The following is a 19,745-nucleotide window of genomic DNA, read 5'->3' on the forward strand; positions in this document are numbered from 1 at the left end:
CAGGAATAACAAAAATGTAAGCTGTCTTTTATTTTTGGTGGGGGGAGGATTTTGCTATAGGGCGCGTGCACTCGCCAGAAAGACAGAGAGACAGAAAGCAAGAAATCACCCCCTAGGGGGAATGGCCACACCACAGTCCCTTCTCTTCCATTCTCTTCTCGGGATCTTGGACACCTACACACACGCACCCAGCGTGCATTTAAGCCACCGGGTCTGGGACTCGAACCGCAGTTGACCAGAGAGGTAGAGAGAGAAAGCAAGCCACCAGGTCTAAGACTTGATTTGGCCATGTAGGAGTCCAGCGCTCTTCACCACCATGCCTCCTGCTGGCCCCTGGATGGCCTTTTAAAAAAGATGTATTTACCTGTTCAGACATACTAGACTTTATTAAGTCATGGCATACACTAAGTGACCCCATCTAAAGTTACTAATAGTTTTTCAATCTTGGGGGAGTAGATGAACTGACTGTTAACACCAATAAGGGAGAATAGATAAGTGATTATGAGCATGATGAAGCCAGTTCAAGTGGATTCAGATCTAGCCTTCAACTCTTCCTAGCTGTGCGATGAGTCACTTAACCTCTCTGTGTCTTAGTTTTCTCGTTTGTAAAATGGAAATAATAATAGTACTTTATAGAGTTGTAGTGAGAAATAAGCAGACATTTGAAAGTACTTAGAAAAGTTTAGAATGATGCCTGGCACATGGTAAAGACTCTGTGAGTGTTGACCATTGTTAGGTGTTCAGCTATATAGTAGTTTTTTGTTTGCTTGGGTTTTAGGGGTAGGGAAATACATTCACTTAAAATTTTTCCCACCGGAAGTACTTAGAGCTTAAGAATTGAATGGTAGGCCCAGCTGCAGTGGTACAGGCAATGGGTGCTGCCATGTGATGCTGGAGCCACATGAGAGTCCTAGGTTTGGATCCTGGATCAACTCGAACATGCCAGGCACAGCCATGATTCTGGCTAACTGAAGACTAGGAGGGATTGGAGCGTAGCAAGGCCCCTCTGAGGGTACCTGTCTGTCTCTGTCTGACTGTGTCTCTCTCATGAAAAAAAATAAGTAAAATAAACTTTTAAAATAAATAAAAAGAATAGCAGAGCCCCTAATGCCTACGCCACCTAGACTGGGCCACAGATTTCTTGTTTTTAATTAAGCAGTTACAGTTTAAGAAAAGGACAGTTCTGTTTAAAATGGCTGTATCACATGTGACAACGACAAAGTTTCTACTACTGAGAAGCCTGAATTCAGGTGTCTGGAGACTGCAGCTGCCGCTCCTCTGTGTAATCCTCCAGAGCACTCACTGAACACTCACTTGTCAAGCACTGCACTGAAGTCTTCCTCTCCTTTTCACTTGGTGAAAACTCTCTAGGTCTGCTGAGGCTGAGGCAAAATTTTACTGCATCCATACAGGTTAACCCACAGTCATTAGAGACAGCACAGAGCTTTGTGTGGGAAGATAAAAGTATTTCTTAAAAGAATTACTAAGAGGATGCCTCTACTTTTCACTTAAATTCTACTGTTCTTTGCAAAGCTTTTTTGCTCACCTGTGTTTTAAAGTGTGGATTTTATTATTATTCAGAATACTGAGGTTGACAGACCAGAAGACAACTGCTGACCTTGTTTTGGGTCCTGGATCTGGTGGCTTGCTCTCTCACTTTCTCTCTCTGTGTTTCTCCTTGGTCAAATAAAAATAAATAAAATAAATAAATATTTAGAAAATTATTGAGAATTGGGCTGGCCTTGTGGCCCAGAGTGCACATGCCCTCTGGCAAGATTGTGGCATGACTGTGCCCCTTTGGAAGTTCTCCCTTCTCTGGTAAGCACACATGCACTGTGGCAATTTGAAAAAAAAAAAACTTAAAATATTTATATTACAGGGACCAGCAGATGGAGTGGTGGTTAAGGCGCTGGACACTCCCACACGGTCGACCAGGGTTCGAGTCCTGGACCTGGTGGCTTGCTTTCTCACTTCCTCTCTCTCTCACTCTCACCCTCTGTCTCTCTCTGGTCAAATTAAAAATCAATGAATAAATAAATAAATAAATAAATAAATAATAAAATAGTTATATATATATATTTTTTACAGGGACAGAAGGTGGCATAGAGGTTAAGGCACTGGATCTCACATAGCCGACTGCACAGTTTAAGTCTGGGCACTGATTGGACACTTGTGTTAATTGGGAAAACGTGATACTTCACTTTGTTTCTTAAGTTCTGCATTGGTAGGTTGGTTCAGTAATAAATATGTGAGACCTTTAAAAAAAAAATCACCCAACTAAGAATGACAATGAATACATTCAATATTAAACTGATAAGTTAGAAAAAGGAACAAAATCTCAGGAATAACTAAGAATGAACAAAGTTAGGATAAAATAATGAATCTGAAAAACAATGTAAATAATCTGAGGTTTTATTTTTTTAATTTTTAATTTTTTCACAGGAAGTAAAAGGAGGCAATAAAATAAACCACTGAATCAGAAGGGGAAAAAGAAAAGGATGAATGAGGAGGGGGGAAATAAGAAGAATTTAAAGCGATTGCCAAGAGAATTTTTTATACAACTCTGCACATAAATTAGAGTACCTACAGAAATAGATAATTTTCTAAAAATATATAAGCTATAAAAATTAACTCTAGAAAAGAATCTATATGTACCAATAACTGTGGAACAAGTTGAAAAGATAGTAAAAAGGCTAGGTTTCTAAACCTGGAATTTCATGATTGAATTATTTCAGATCTACAGTGAGTAGATAATTCCACTCCTAGTCAGCTGTTCCAGAACTTCAGAGAGAAGAAAAACTTCTACATTATTTTCACAGATTTAGCAACACAGTTATCCAAATATATTAGAAGTAGGGTGGGGAGTGGGGGAGACTATAGTTCATTCTCATTTTATTCATTCTAAAATTAGAAATTAAAAATAGTAGTAGAATAGGACTTTTTACTAAATACTAATACATTTATCTGTTTTTCCCAAGATTCATTAAATGATGATAATAAAGGTCATGCCAAGAACAGAAGAGAAGACTGACAAAGAATTGAACCTAGTTTTGCCAGATGGAAAACAGATAACTGAATAGTGACTGATTTAGCAAACCAGAGTATTAAAACCAAGTCCTTAAGGGAAGATGTTAAGGTGGAATGGGTTGACTGGTAACAACAGGATCATACTGAGGCATGCCACAGGATCTGGAAAATTTAGGCATTGTGGATGGAGGAACAAATAGCACCAAAAACGGAAAAACAATTGAGAATTCCATACAGGGGAAGTCGGACCTCACATCATCTCCTGCAGCCTGCTCAGCCAGTCCTCTGCCCACCTTCTTCCCTAGAGAAATTGGGAAATGTAGGGCTGGCCCCATTGCTTAGTGGTTAAAGAAGCCAAATTCCACATGGCTTGCCCTGGCAGCTTGGAAAGCACACCAGGCACATGTGTGTGCACATGCCAAAATCCTGACAATAAAGAAATTGTGGCATAGCCATGCACTACTGGGGAGTGTTTTTGCCTTCTGTCTCTGATGAGCACGTGTGCCTCTAGCCAGCAGGGAGCATAGAGATTAAGGAGGCTGACCATACGGTTCGAGTCCTGTACCTGACAGCTTGAAAACATGCCAGGCTCATTTGTGTGTGTGCCCAAAATTCCTAGAGGAAAATGAAGGAGAAGGAATTGTAGTGTAGCCATCCTCCTGGGTGGTGATTTCTCACACTCTCTCCCTCTCTCTTTTCACCCTATAATAAACTTAATTAAAAAATAAAATAGCCTAGGGTTTATAAAGGAAAAAGGAGAGAGAGAGAAAGAGAAGGAAGGAAATAAATCGAGCAATTTATTTTCTGAAGAGGTTGAATCAGAGCATCCAGTCTTGGGGATCCTGTCTTAAAAACAAAAGCCTACTTTGTGGTGGGGCACTTTCTCCCCACCCCCTTCTTTTCCTCATCTCTCAGAAGTCTGTAAGTTCCTCATATGGTGTATGAGAAAGAGATCAGAAGATTCTTGTGGTAAAGTGATTTAACTGGAAATACCTATAGCTATGTTTGGATGTCATCCAGTGAAGTTCCTTAATCTCTGTCCAGTCACTATGTGGTCCAGATCCTAGAAATATAACATTCAATCCAGTGTTTTGGTGTCTTACTCTTTTTAAAATTTTCTCCAGAGGTTTTTGCCATTGGGTGCGTGTGCTCACCAGGGAGAGAGAGAGAGAGACAGAAGGAAAGTGCGAGATCACCCCCCCCCCAGGAGAGAATGACCATGCCACAATCCCTCTTCTACTATTCTGCTTCTAGGATATGCACATACATGTTTCAAGCCTGATTTTCAAACTATGGCCAGCCATATGGGAGTACAGCAACATAACTGCTATGCCATCTGCTGGCTCCAGGTGTCTTAAATATGGAAGGGTAGCCAAGAATATCCTGATATTAAATGATCACCAGATACCAAAACAAGTGAAAAAAGAGAGAGAGAGAGAAGGAAGAAAAAAGAGAGAGAAAACAAGACTACTTTCAAAAAACCCAGTAATTAAAATTGGTCTTTTCAAAGACTTTTATAAAGAGGAAGACAGTGTAACAACCATTATATTAATGAAAGAAGAACATAATACATTGAAAAAAAAAAACAACAACTATTGGGTTAGGGTAAATTACCACATCAGAAAGAAAGCAGTTAAAAGAAGTCAAGAAGAGACCAGCAGGTGGCATGGTGGTTAAGGTGCTGGACACTCCCACATGGCCGACCACAGTTTGAGTCCTGGACCTGGTGGCTTGCTTTCTCTCTCTCTCTTTCTGTCTCTCTGGTCAAATGAAGATAAATGAATGAATAAATGAAATTAAATAAAATAATTCTTTTTAAGAAAAAAAGAAGTCAAGAAAATTTCCCCAAAAGTAGTATAAAAATTCAGACATGATAATACGAAAGTTAGAGTATAAAAATTGGAGTGTCTGGACTTGGCAACATAAAAACCAGATCAAGCAAGTATATGTACATGCCCCAAATTGCTATGGGATGGAGAGATGGAGAAGAGGGGATTGTGGCATGACTACACCCCAGTGGAATTCCTTCGCTCTCTCTTTTTGTCTGTGTTCCTCTGGTGAATGCTGTTGCCTTGTGGCAACTTTAAAAAAAAATTAGAATGTCTATTACAAGGTCCAGTTTATGACATAGAGGAGGAATAAAAAGAACTGAGGCTAGGAGAGGAAATGATCAAGAATTATAACTGAAGGCAGTCTCCCAGGATCTGAATTTACAGAGTGAGAGGTTCAGGAAGTGCTCGCTGTGATAAATGACAAATACCCACAATGTGTCTCAACTGAATGCTAATGTACCACAGCATGTTGAAATTTAAGTACATCAGAGTTAAAAGAAGAGGGAAAAAAATAGGTCACGAACAAAGGGCTGTAACAGAATGGCATCATACTATCCCATAGCACTCTAAGTGAAAAGAAAATGGATTGAGGCTTTTAATATTCGGAGGGAAAGTTATTCTAGCCTAGAATTCTTTACCCAACCAGACTGCCAATCTAATGTAAAGATACTGGGTCATCAGAAAAGTCATGGTGCATTTTCTCACTGTAAGCAATTTTTCTGACAACCCAATAGAAAAAAATATTCTGGGACACACCACCTCTTAAAGTGAACTATTACTCTTCCTCGAGAGTCATTGGTGGGATGTGTATCACTGAGAAAGAAAAACGAAGGATCCCAGAACAGGAGGGCCACACAGGATGTCTTAAGAAAAGGATGATGCCAGGACCAACAGTTAACGTAATGGCTATGTCGCTGCACTCCCATGTAGTCAACCACAGTTCGAGTCCCTGACCCGGTGGCTTAAACTCATGCCGGGCACATGCGTGTGCATGCCCTAGATCCCGAGAGGAGAATGGAGGAGAAGGGATTGAGGCGTGACCATCCCCTCTGGGGGGGGATTTCTTGCTTTCTGTCTCTCTGCCTCTCTCTGTCTCTCTAGCAAGTGCATGTGCCCTATAGCAAAAACCTCTCAAGAAAAAAAAAAGAAAGAAAAAGAAAAAAGAAGGTTGATGCCTCCAGAATGTGATTATTTACAGGGAAAAAAAGACTGAGTATTGGAATGCTTTTCAGAGGAAATTTACATTCTGTCCCAAAGTTTAACGGTAGATTATAATGATAACGTGATAGATACATAGAAAACTTGAGTAAAGTAATGGGCAATTATTAGTTCTAAGAAAACCAAAAACTTATTTTTTAAAAAGAAAGAATGGCTCGGCAATGGTGGCCTAAACAGGAGGACTGAGTTCGACTCCAGGCCAAACCTGAATGTGCCAGGCATTGTGGCACACACCTGTGGGCCGAGCTAACTGGGGGCCTGGGGCAGGAGGATCGTGACATGGTAAGACCCTGTCAGACATATTGATCCCTCTCTTTTCTCTCATTAAAAAAAAAAATAAAAAGAATAGGGACCAGCAGGTGGGATGGTGGTTAAGGCGCTAGACATTCCCACATGGCTGACCATGGTTCGAGTCCTGCACCTCGTGGCTTGCTTTGTCACTTTCCCTCCCTCTCTTTCTCTCTGTGTCTCTCTCTGGTCAAAATAAAGTAAATGAATGAATAAATAAAATTAAATAATTCTTAAAAGAAGAATGGAAACTTGGGAACCAGCAGTTAGCGTAATGGCTATGTCGCTGGACTCCCACGTAGTCGACCGCGGTTCGTGTCCCAGACCCGGTGGCTTAAAACTCATACCAGGCGCGTGTGCGTCGTGCCCAAGATCCCGAGAGGAGAATGGAGGAGAAGGGATTGCGGCGTGACCATCCCCCCTGGGGGGTGATTTCTCGCTTTCTGTCTCTATGTCTCTCTCTGTCTGTCTGGTGAGCGCACGCGCCCTACAGTGAAAATCTCTCCAAAAAAAAAAAAAAAAGAAGAATGGAAACTCATTTCTAGTATGACTATAAATAATATTTACATAATGTAAATATTGAATAGTTGAGCCAAACATTGTAAGTGATAAGAAGGAGAGAAGGGATGTAAGAGAACTAAATCTTCACTTCCCGTATTAAAATGTGCCAGGCACGTGTGCATGCATACCCAAAATCCTGAGAGAATAATAGAGGAGAAGTGATTGTTGCATAGCCATCCCCCCTTGGGAGTAATTTCTCATTTTCTGACTCTCTCCAGTGAGCACACACATCCTATAGCAAAAAAAAAAAAAAAGGGATGGCTGGCCTCATAATTCATCAGTTAAGCACCATGCACAGGAATCCAGATCTCTGCACATGGCTGACGGGCTCATAGCCAGCCCCATTGGCAACATCCAGGTAGAAAATTGGAGGAAGAAAGACCAGAGTGTGGCCAGGTCCTGTAGGGAGTGAGGAGGTACTCTGTCTCTTGCTGGCTCTCACGGGTGCACACAAGGGCTCTTTCATGAGTAAATAAACACATTTAAAAATCAGTAGAGGTCCAGCTGTGGTAGCACTCACTGCTCACTGCTGCTTGGCAGTCTGAGGCCACACGGGAGCCCTAGGTGCCAGTCAACCCTACAGGCTGAATGGTGTGGCACATGCCTGTTGTCCTGGCTACTTGGTAGCCTGAGGCACAAACATCACTGCATACAGAGACTCTGTCTTTAAAAAAAGAAGCAGCAGCAGCCAATAATTAATCTAGAATCTAAAAATAGCTGAGGAACATCAAAAGTATGCTTTCTGGAAGTAAGGTAGCAGGCTGACTCCATGGTCTAGTGAGTAGGGGAGCCCTATCCCATGTGGCTTGACTGGTTTGAATCCCAGCATGTGTGCATTTGTTTCCAAGATCCTGATAGGGTGGAAAACTGGAGAGGGATTGTGGTGTGACTTCACCCGAGTAGGGGCTGCGCTCTCACTATCTCACACACACTTACTTGCTCTCCGTCCCTTTCTGGTGAGTCCTACTCGCTCCTGGCAACGACAAAAAAAGAGGACAAATGCCAGAAGAAACAACTAAAGAATTGAAAGTGATTGTCCTTAAGAATAAAGATTGAGGGTGGGAGAACTATATTTATTTAGTTATATATACACATACATACATATATATATATTTATTTTATTTATTTATTTTTTTTAAAGAGAGATTTTTGCTATAGGGCACATGCACTTGCTGTAGAGATAGAAACAGAAAGGAGAAATCATCCCCCACCCCCGGGGTGAATGGCCACACCACAGTCACTTCTCCATTTCTCTCTTGGCATTTTGGGCATGTACACACATGTACCCAGTGTGAGTTTTAAGCTGCCAGATCCGGGACTTGAACCATGGTCAACTATGTGGAAATTGAGCAACATAATCATTATACCATCTGTTGATCCCACATCTGTTTTAAAGACATGCATATGTATTACTGTTATGAATAAAAATTTAAAACAGTATTTATTTAGCCAAAACTGTGATAGAGCCATATAAAAAATACCAAAGATATTAAACTTAACAGTATGAGAGGATAAATCCATGGTAGTCTCATCACTAGGATCTCAAGTCTTTTTGCCTTCTGAGGTATATATTTCCTCCTTTTTTTGGGGGGAGGGGAGGTTTTTGCTATAGGGTGCATGCACTCACCAGAAAGAGAGAGACAGAGAGACAGAAAGCGAGAAATCATCCCCTGGGGGGATGGCCATGCCGCAATCCGTTCTCCTCCATTCTCCTCTTGGGATCTTGGGCACGCATGCACACGCGCCCGGTGTGAGTTTAAGCCACTGGGTCCAGGACTCAAACCGCAGTCAACTACATGGAAATCCAGTGACATAGCCATTATGCTAACTGCTGTTCCCTATATTTTCCATCTGTGGGCCAATTCAGTGGAGGATATGGAGTTGTGGAAATTTTTGTGTGTGTGCGTTTTGTTTAGTTTTTTTTTTAGAGAGAGATTTTTGCTATAGGGTGTGTGTGCTCGTCAAAGAGAGAGAGAAATGAGGGAAATCACCCCCAGGAAAAATGGCCGTGCCACAGTCCCTTCTCTTCCACTCTCCTCTTGGGATTTTGAGCACACATGCACAGATGCCCAGAGTGAGTTTTAAGCCGCTGGGTCCAGGACTTTTCAAACCATGGTCAACTATGTGGGATTCCAGCAATGTAACCATTAGACCATCTACTGGTCCTCTCTTTTGCTTTTTCAATGACAGAGTGTACGCTCTTTGGAGTGTAGTGATTTTTAACAAGTCTTGCCATGGCACAGTACTCCTGCCTCCACCTCCCATTGAGCTAGGACCACAGGCACATGCCACCACACTCAGCCTGTTTACCGCAAGCCAGGAATGAAACCTGGGCCTCCTATGGGTCTTTAGCCGCTGTACAGCAGTGCCCTCCTGCTTTCACCACCGTGGCTGGGGCCTAAGCGTTTTTTGTGTGTATATTTGTGTTTGTTTTAATTTTGCCAGAGGGTACATGTGCTTGCCAGAGAAATATGGAGACAGAGAGAGAAGAGAGGAAGGTAAAAAAGCACCAACCCCCGGGGTAGTCACACCACAATCCCTTCTCTACTTCTTTCAGGATTTTGGGCATACACGCCCAAGTGTGCTTTTTAAGCCTCTGAGTCTGAGACTCGAACTACACAGTTGGCCATGTGGGATCCAGCTACCTTAACCACTATTCCACAGGCTGTCTCCTAAACGTTCATGATAACAACTTTTTAAAAAATGTGTGCTGTTTATATGAACTTGTTAAAGTTTCTGTTTTCCTTTCAACAAATTATTCCTATCTAAATTTAACTCTGCAGCCACCAAGTAAGCTTGGACCAGTCTTCCACCTGTCTGGTCTCACTCACCTTTCTGTTGTGTTTTCATCCCTGATGTGACCTCTCATCCCTGATGTGACCTCTGTTGTAACTCAGGGGCTCTCAGATTTGAATATGTTGTCTGTGGAGTATGAGTTACCTAGTGCTAAGAAGTTACTCGAGAACTTAGCAACTTAAAATTTTTAAAATGATCATCCTGCAGTTTCTGCAAATTAGGAATTTGGCAGTGACTTCTCTGGGTGTTTGTGACTAAAGCTTTCTCAAGAGAGTTTGGGTCCGTGACAGTTGCAGCTGTGGGCATCCAAAGATCTAATAGGGCCTTGAATCTGACTCCAGGAGGGTGTTCTCCCATGACTATATGGAGTCTGCGGTTTCTCCAAGGTAGTGGGCAAACAGCCTCACTACCTGGCCATGTGGACCTGTCCACAAAGGTGCTCCAATGTCCTCGTGATGCTTGAGCAAATGATCTGGGAGAGTAAGGAGGAAACTGCAGTCCCTTAAAGGACTGTCAGTCCCTGAAGAAGCTCCCATCATGGTTTCTGCCATATTCTGTTGGATAGAAGTGAATCCTAGCCCATACCCAAAGGGAAAGATACTGAATTCTGCCTTTTACGGGAAGGAATTTGTAGACTTTTTTTTTTTTTAAGAGAGTTTTTTTTGGCTATAGGGCCCATATGCTCGCTGGAAACACAGTGAGACGAGAGACAGAAAGCGAGAAATCACCCCCTCTGGGGGTGGGGTGATGGCCACACTGCAGTCCCCTTCTCCTCTGTTCCCCTCTTGGAATTTTGGGCACGCACGCACACATCCCTGGTGTGAGTTTTAAGCCGTTGGGTCCAGGTCTCAAACCACAGTCAACTACATTGGAGTCCAGCCATGTAAACATTATACCATCTGCTGGTCCCAATTTATGGACATTTTAAAATCACCACATCTGGGATACTTGTTGAAAAGTAAGATTCTTCTTTGTTTTTTTTGGAGAGGTTTTTGCTATAGGGCGCGTGCACTCGCCAGATAGAGAGAGATAGAAAGCAAGAAATCACCCCCCGGGAGGATGGCCACACCGCAATCCCTTCTCCTCCATTCTCCTCTCGGGATCTTGGACACGCACGCACACGCGCCTGGCGTGAGTTTTAAGCCACCGGGTCCGGGACGCAAACCACGGTCAACTACGTGGGAGTCCAGTGACATAGCCATTACACTAACTGCTGGTCCCGAAAAGTAAGATTCTTAAGCCCCATTTCATACCTAGTGAAAGGTGGGACCCAGGTACCTGCAGTTTACAAGCACCCTAGAGATGTTGATGCAGGTGACCTGAGCCCACACTTCAAAACATACTGCTCTGGCCAGAATGGGTCACTTGTCCTTACTACCTCCATTGGCCTCTCCCTGTCTTTGACCACCCACAGAGCTTCTGCAACTTGGACTTCATTTTATTGCCTTTGTATTTATTTAGTTTTTATTATAGGGCAGGTGTGCTCACTGGAGAGAGGGAAAGTGAGAAAGTCGTCCCCCCGCCCCCCTCCCCCCATTGGCAGGGGCGGGGGAGGGGGGGAGATGGCCACATTGCAGTCCCTCCTGTTCTTGGGATTCTGAGTATGCATATGCCACCGGAGTGTTTTTCAAGCCACTGGGTGTAGGGCTCAAACTGCTCAGTAGGCCTTAATGGGATCCAGGCAGCCTAACCACCACTGGTTGACCCTTTCTTAAGTCTTGCATAAATTCACAACCTCTGTTGTGCCCACTACCTGAGACAGTAATGGGCTCCCCTCTCAAATTCCTGTAATATTCATCTTTTCAGAGCTCTTTGGCTCTGATTCACTTCGTTTCTCTTCTATTGTAGCGCTAGTAGGCATATAGAAATGATTGCCTTCATTTGATCTGCTCTCCTGCCAGCAGAACTGTGACAACTCTGTAACAAGCCTTCTGCCACTCAGGATTCAAAAGCTGTGTGGTCGTTAGAATGCTGAGGAGGCTGGCCCAAACCACACTTCTTGGTAGTTAGTGCCCTCATGCAGGCAGTTACCAAAGACACACATTGCTGTTTGTGTGCTAGACTTGGTTTCAGGCAACAGGGAAAGGAGACAGGTGTGCTGCCTGCAGATGACAAGGTAGTGATAAACCAAGTACGCAAGAAAGTAACATCACAGCTTGGAAGACATTCTAGGGAAGAAGTGAACAGATGGCTATGATTTTAAACAAAGGAAACCTGCTTTCAGTATGTAAGTTTTCAGAGAGTCTGCCTGAGACTTAGAGGAGAAAAGGAAAAGAAAGACTCCATGTGGGAGGTAAGGGAAGCAGAGGCCAAATGAGGTGAGGCTACCATTGCTTTGGGCAGGATTTTATCTGGGCACAGGACGTTAACCTCTACTGGTGTGTTATCCAACCTAGAGGACTTCTCTTATAGCAGTTGTGGAAATAAACGGGAGATTCAGATTATATCTATAAATTCAAATAAAATAGATTTGCAAGTAGGAGTTACATGTAAACTTGACAAAGGGAAGCCAAAAAGAACTCAAGCATGAATGGTGATCAGGAATGTGGGTGGCCCTCTTCTCATCTCAGAACACAAAATGTGGGATGACCACAATATCAATAAGAGCTATTTATATTCTAGATAAAAGTGCTCCTGTCGGGACCAGCAGTTAGCGTAATGGCTGTGTCCCTGGACTCCCATGTAGTCTACCGCAGTTCGCATCCCAGACCCCATGGCTTAAAACTCACGCTGGGTGCGTGTGCGTGCATGCCCAAGATCCCAAGAGGAGAATGGAGGAGAAGGGATTGCGGCGTGGCCATCCCCCCTGGGGGGTGATTTCTCGCTTTCTGTCTCTATGTCTCTCTGTCTGTCTGGCGAGCGCTCGCGCCCTATAGCAAAAAAAACTTCTCCAAAAAAAAAGAGAAAGCTCCTCTCTTTAAAAATGAGCACTATTGGACCAGCAGGTGGCATGATGTTTAAGACGGTGAACTCCCACATGGTTGACTACAGTTCAAGTCCTAGACCTGGCAGTTTGCATTCTCACTTCTCTCTCTCTCTGGTAAGCACATGTGTTCTGTAGCAAATTAATTAACAATAGTAATTATAAATAAAATGAGAAATAAACAATTTTTTTCTTTTTTGGGGGAAAGATTTTGCTATAGGGTACGTGTGCTCGCCAGAAAGACAGAGAGAGACAGACAGAAAGCGAGAATCACCCCCCCAGGGGGGATGGCCACACCGCAATCCCTTCTCCTCCATTCTCTTCTCAGGATCTTGGGTGCACACCCACCCGGCGTGAGTTTAAGCCACCGAGTCCAGGACTTGAACCACGGTGGACTACATGGGAGTCCAGCAATATAGCCATTATGCTAACTGCTGGTCCCAATAAACAATTTTTTTAAATGAGCCCTATTGTAGATAAGAATCTGATTCTAGTTTTTCAGGTTCTGAGCTCAGCTTGTGTGTCAAATCCTGTCCATGTCTGTCTCCTCTTAACTGCTGATTTGATCTAGATCACACAGTGGACATCCAGCCTTGAGAGTTCTGTGACTTCCCACCGAATTCCTTTCTACCTAGCTGACTGCCTCTCCTCTTCCAAGGCTTTCCCCAGCCCTTGCCTTCTGTCTCTTCTAGAGTCCTGGGTGTTGGTAGGCTGAGTTCTGGCCATATTTCCCAAACAAATAGAACAAGACTAGAAAGACCTTTTTCTTCTTTTTTGGTTTCCTCTTGTTTACAAGAGGGTTGAATATGGTGACCTCTAAAATTCTTTTGTTTTTCTGGATCATATTAACCTAGACCCGAATTATGTAACCTTCCTCTGAATCTACAGCATGTGTTTATACAATATAAATTAATATTTCTCCTCCTAGACAGCTCTGCTGATCTTGGCTGGGTGATTTTTCCTAAGCTGTCACCTGGGTTTACCTATGAGGCTGTGTTCAGCTCGGAGGCCAGGGATGCTAGCAGGGGCTGGATTCAGAATAGCCGATCTCTTTCTGTATACTGTCTTTCATCCTCTAAGACTAGACCAGCTTCTTCACATCATTCCAAGAGAGCAAGCCCTGATGCCCAAACTTTTTATCCAGCTTCTGCTCACTTCAAATTTGTTAGTGTCACATTTACTAAAGTACCTAATGTGGTCAAATCTGCTATCAACTTGAAAGGGACTCTCCACAGAGCCTGGATATGTGAGGTATGGCTCAGTAGGGTAATTGATTTAACAGTCTCCGTGCTAATTACCTATCTCCTCTGATGAGGTTTTCCCAAGGCAATTTCAAAACCATCTCATAGAATTATTTGGAATTATTGATGTAATATGCTCAGGTTGTAGTTCTTTGTGGCCACACAAGTATTAATTAACAAAAATGAAGCTCCCCTTGTAAGTAGATACTGAATCAAGCTAAGTTTAATCACAAACTACTCTTCCTTAAGTCTGATCTTATATTTTCAGGATAGCAAAATGAAATTCAGAGTGTGGTACCATCTCCCCCTTAGAACCTCTGCTGTTTTTCATAAATGGAAGGCTTTGGGAATACTGTTTGGGAATAGCTTGTAAAATGACTTCAGAATACTCCAGACTTTCATATTTGTCTTAGATATAGATGATAAATATTAGCAGTGAACCAGATATATAGATATCTAGGAAAAAATTTAAGTTTATATTGCCACAGTAAAAATGCAATGTCTAATAACTTGTGTTGGGGGGATTGTGTGTTTTGTTTGTTTTTTAGCTCTTCAGAGAAGTAAGAATAATGAAGATTTTAAATCATCCAAACATAGGTACTTTCTGCTTTCTTAAATACTTTTAATACTTTTAAAAGAGCATTTAATACTCTTAAATGCATTCTTGAAAGTGTGTCATAAAGTTAAAAACATGTATTCTAGAAGTGATAAAAGGAGACTCCCTCCCATCCCCAGCCAAGGTATATTTTAAATAAATAATAAATACTAGTTGGTAATCATTTGTGTTAGCTTCCTGAAATTACTAAAGACAAATTACAAGCTCAGTTATTAAACATTTTAATTTAAGACTTTAATGTGGTAGAAACATTTGTAATCATATTAGCTATAATTTGTAATTTTTAATATATTAGAAAATATAATTTTAGTAGGTAGAGAAGGGAATTATAGGAAGCCAAAATTAGTGTCACCTGAGGTATTATACTTTTTTTACTGTGACTACATTCCTAAATAATTGCTTGTATGTTGAATCATATTTGAAAGGTGGGATACTTGCTATCTAATGGAATTTTGATAGGAATTGTTTCTTTTTTTTTCTCTCTCTCTTTTTTTTTTTTTTTTGAGAGGTTTTTGCTGTAGGGCACATGCACTCACCAGAAAGACAGAGAGATAGAAAGCGAGAAATCACCCCCCAGGGAGGGATGGCCACGCCGCAATCCCCTCTCCTCCATTCTCCTCTTGGAATCTTGGGCATGCATGCACACGCACCCAGCGTGAGTTTAAGCCACTGGGTCCGGTACTCAAACCGCAGTCGGATACATGGGAATTCAGTGACATAGGCATTATACTAACTGCTGGTCCCAGGAATTGCTTCTTGAAACACTGATTTGTTTACTGTATCCTCTGTGTACTGTGATAGGCACTGTGAGGCAGATGTAAAAAGATGAGGAAAGGATATGGGCAGCCTTAATCACAATTGTAGGAACAAAATAAAAGTATACAAATTACTTAATACTTACCTTACTATATATGCACATAAAAACTTTTGATCCCACATATATCATAATAAGACTTTTTAAATAATATAACTACTTTTTTATATACTGATAGCTTCTGCCTTCTAAAGCTATAATTTCAAAAGTGAAATCACTTTTTAAGAGAGTTGAATATATCAATTTACTATCAACATCAGTCGTAGGAAATGAGAAGGGTGATGTTGAGTTAAATTAGCCAGCTAGGGGGCCAGCAGGTGGCATGGTGGTTAAGGCACTGACCTCGTGGCTTGCTTTCTCACTGTCTGTCTGTCTCTTTCTCTGGTGAGCACACATGGCCTGCAGCAGACTTTAAAAAATAACAAACAGTAACAAATATAATTAATTATTTTTTAAAATGATAGGTAGACAGTCAAGAGTTCTTTAGGCACATGAAGAATAAAATGGGTCACAGGAGGAAAAAGTTTTTAAACAGAGCTTCTTATTTTGATGATATACTTCAACAAAAGATTTAATCAAATCTAAGCTACTGTCATTTTTATATGGCATTATTATTTTGTATCCTTAGACTAAGAAAGAAAAATACTGCCAAGCTATTACCCTGATATTGGGATATTAATTAAAATATAGGGGGAGGGGTGATGACATCTTAGAAACAATGTATGTTTGGAGAAAAAAATCAAAAGGAATGTAATAGTGGAAAAAAGACCATTGCTTTTTATTTCAACCCTTTGGGTTAAGACAACAACTCTAGATTTTAAATTTTCACTGAAAAAAATTTTTGTTACTACTGCCTAGAAGTAGTTTACTTAAACTATTTTGGGACCAACAGATGGCATAATGATTACATCATTGGACTCTGCCATAGTCAACCACAGTTTGAGTCCCAGACCTGGCAGCTTAAAACTCACTCCAGGCACATGTGCATGTGTGCCCAAAATTTCAAGAGGAGAATGGAGGAGAAGAGATTCTGGCGTGACCATTTCCCCTGGGGGGATGATTTCTCCCTTTCTGTCTCTCTCTGTCTCTCTGGCAAGCACAAGTGCCCTACAGCAAAAATCTCTTTAAAAAAGAAAAAAAAAAGAATTTAGTTTGTCTTTTAATTAAAGTGTACCCGAATGCCATCGGGTGGCATTATGGTTAAAGTGGCTAGATCCCACACGGGTCAACTGTGTTGTTCGAGTCCTGAACACCACTGGTGGGTTGAAAAACATGCTGGGCTCATGTGTGTGTGTCCTCAAAATCCTGAGAGGAAAATAGAGGGGAAGAGATTGCAGTGTGACCATCCCCCTTGGGAAATGATTTCTTACTGCACCCTCCCCCCCACACACACACACATCCCAGAAGAGCCAAAAATCTGTATTGGAATATTGGATGGGTTTTATTTTTATGTTGATTGCTCACCAGCACTTATGCCTTAACTTTCTTAAATCTTTTTTTCCTTGGGGCCAGCAGGTTGACGGTTAAGGTGCTGGACATTCCCACATGGCTGTCCACGGTTCAAGTCCTGGATGTGGTAGCTTGCTTTCTCACATTCCCTCTTTCTCTCTCTGGTCAAATTAAGATGAATAAATGAAGGAATAAAAAAATTAAATAATTTTTTTTAAAATGTTTTTTCTGGGACAATCTGAACATATTAGTGTCTAAGGAATAGTATGATAGTTTTCAGTTCATCAGACATTTATTGACTGCTGTCACTTTGGCCTAATATTGTATAAAAGACTAGCACACACACTCCCCCCCACTTTTTTTAGTAAATTTAATTTTAAAGTAGATACTGCAAAATGATGACTTGATAGCTTCTGAGATTATTAATTCAGTCGTTTAAAAACATACATACTTCTAATGGTGTATTACGGATTTATGAATCATCAGCAATAGAAATACTATTTTTGTCTGTAATGAGGAACATCTTAGTAGTCACACTGACCTACCATTCTTAGAATCAGTTCTTTTTTTTTTTTTAAGAGGTTTTTGCTATAGGGCGTGTGTGCTCGCCAGAAAGACACAGAGAGACACAACAAAACGTCAGCCCCCCCCCCCCCCCCCGGGGGGATGAACACACCGCAGTCCCTTCTCCTCCATTCTCCTCTTGGGATCTTGGGTGCGCACACGCATGCGCACACACACACACACACACACACACACACGCCGGCGTGAGTTTAAGCCACCGGGTCCAGGACTTGAACCGTGATCAACTACATGGGAGTCCAGTGACATAGCCATTACACCAACTGCTGGTCCCAGAATCAGTTCTTTTCCTATTAGTTGGAGTATAACCCTTCTCTCCATTTTTGGTTTCAGAATAGTAACAAAGGAAAATTGTTCTTTGTGAGCTGTGGTAAACTTCCCAAGCAACCAAGGTCCAAAGTAGAATTATATCCTTGAAGCTGTACTGACAAACAAATGAATTTACATTTGCAGACGTAGGGTAGAACTGATTGAGCAGTTCCTACAGGTCAAGGAAGTAAGACCAAGTTTCTCAACGTGCCAAAGTTGAGCTGCTGAGAGGGCACCCAGCCAGTACAGACCTATATGAAGGATAGAGATAGTGAGATAGGAAGCAAGAATAGAGGCATTTTGCTAGACTGTAGAGTGTGTACTGAAATTACGGTTTAAGCATCTGGAAATAATCTTTATTTTTATGGAATTCTATGTTTTTATAAAATATTTTCTGTGGTTGTAATATATATTTTAAAATTCCTGAAAGTATTTTTTAGAGGGCCCGCCATTAAACTCTCTTAACAAAGAAAAGCTGCTTTTCATAGTTATAGTTTATATGTACATGGTTTGTGCATACAGACATTTGTTTCTTTTTCTCCTGTATCCTCTCCCCTCCCCCAGTGAAGTTATTCGAAGTCATTGAAACTGAAAAAACACTCTACTTAATCATGGAATATGCCAGTGGAGGTAAGAATGTTTTTACATACTGTCTTTTTTTCCTCTCCCTCTTCACTTGTAAAAGAGGAAACAACCACACAGCCCATATGAGTGATTGTTAAGGTTTCATTAAACATTTGCAAATAAATACAAATGAGAGTCAGAAGGCTAACTCTTAGCAATGCTTTGCGTTGCCATTTAGTGTTTCACTATCAGCATTATCAATTGATATATCCAAGAGCTTGAATTCTTTTTGGTAGTAAAATATGTGTCACATAAAAGTGAGTCTTCTAGCCATTTTCAGTTAAGTGGCATTAAGTGTATTTACATTGTTATGCAACCATTATTTCATCCATTTCCAGAACTTTTCATCTTCATCTTCCCAAACTGAAGTTGTATACCCACTAAACACTAACTACCCATTTCCCCCTCCCCTGGCTCTTGGCAACTCCCATTCTACTTTTCATCTCTACGAATTTGAGTACTCTAGGTACCAAATATAATGGGATCATGTAGTACTTGTCCTTTCGTGATTGACTTATTTCACTTAGCATGGTATCTTCAAGATTCATCCATGTTATATTATATGTGTGAATTTCCTTCCTTTTTAAGGTCGACTGATATTCCTTTGGTATAGCCAGTTGGTGGCATTTATAGTTAAGGTGTTGGATTCCCATATAGCTGACTGTAGTTTGAGTCATGGACCTGGCTGCTTGCTTTCTCACTTTCTTTGTCTCTGTCTCTCTCTATGTCTCTCTTTCGTCAAATTTGAAAAAAAAAATAATAATAAATGACATTTTTAAAAATATTCCTTTGGTAGATGTATAAGCATTTTGCTTATTCTATTTGAATTTTTAAGTGTATTAATGCAGTAGTGTAGTCTTCCTCTTCTTAGCAGCCTGAGGTGATTTTAGAAAATGGTTCGCTATTCACTTGACCCAGAGAACCCCACAAAGTCATGCAAGTCAAGGGTTCAAATCTTCATGTTCACTTTAAGAACACTTGTGAAACTGCCCAGGCCATCAAGGGTATGCATATCGGAAAAGCCACCAAGTATCTGAAGGATGTCACTTTACAGAAGCAGTGTGTGCCATTCCGTCGTTACAATGGTGGAGTTGGTAGATGTGCCCAGGCTAAACAGTGGGGCTGGACACAAGGTCGGTGGCCCAAAAAGAGTGCTGAATTTTTGCTGCACGTGCTTAAAAATGCAGAGAGTAATGCTGAACTTAAGGGGTTAGATGTGGATTCTCTGGTCATTGAGTACATTCAGGTGAATAAGGCACCAAAGACGAGCCATCGCACGTACAGAGCTCATGGACGGATTAACCCATACATGAGAGATGATCCTCACTGAAAAGGAGCAAATTGTTCCTAAACCGGAAAAGGAAGTTGCACAGAAGAAAAAGATATACCAGAAGAAACTGAAGAAACAAAAACTTAAAGTCAGCATAAAATAAATGTAGATAAAAGTAAAAAAAAAAAAAAAAAA

General features: G+C 41.3%; 1 protein-coding gene across 6 annotated transcripts in view; it reads left to right on the forward strand.

Moving 5' to 3' along the window:
* MARK3 (microtubule affinity regulating kinase 3) overlaps positions 1–19,745 on the forward strand; it is a 159,363-nt gene that overhangs the window by 56,479 nt on the left and 83,139 nt on the right. For all 6 annotated transcript variants that reach the window (XM_006160041.3, XM_006160042.3, XM_006160043.3 and 3 more), the window contains exons 4-5: positions 14,435–14,483; positions 18,221–18,286. In XM_006160041.3, coding sequence (XP_006160103.1) covers positions 14,435–14,483; positions 18,221–18,286 — 115 coding nt within the window. The remainder of the gene's footprint in view (positions 1–14,434; positions 14,484–18,220; positions 18,287–19,745) is intronic.

Source organism: Tupaia chinensis, unplaced genomic scaffold (genome assembly GCF_000334495.1).
Source record: "Tupaia chinensis unplaced genomic scaffold, TupChi_1.0 Scaffold000671_2, whole genome shotgun sequence".
NCBI lineage: Eukaryota > Metazoa > Chordata > Mammalia > Scandentia > Tupaiidae > Tupaia > Tupaia belangeri.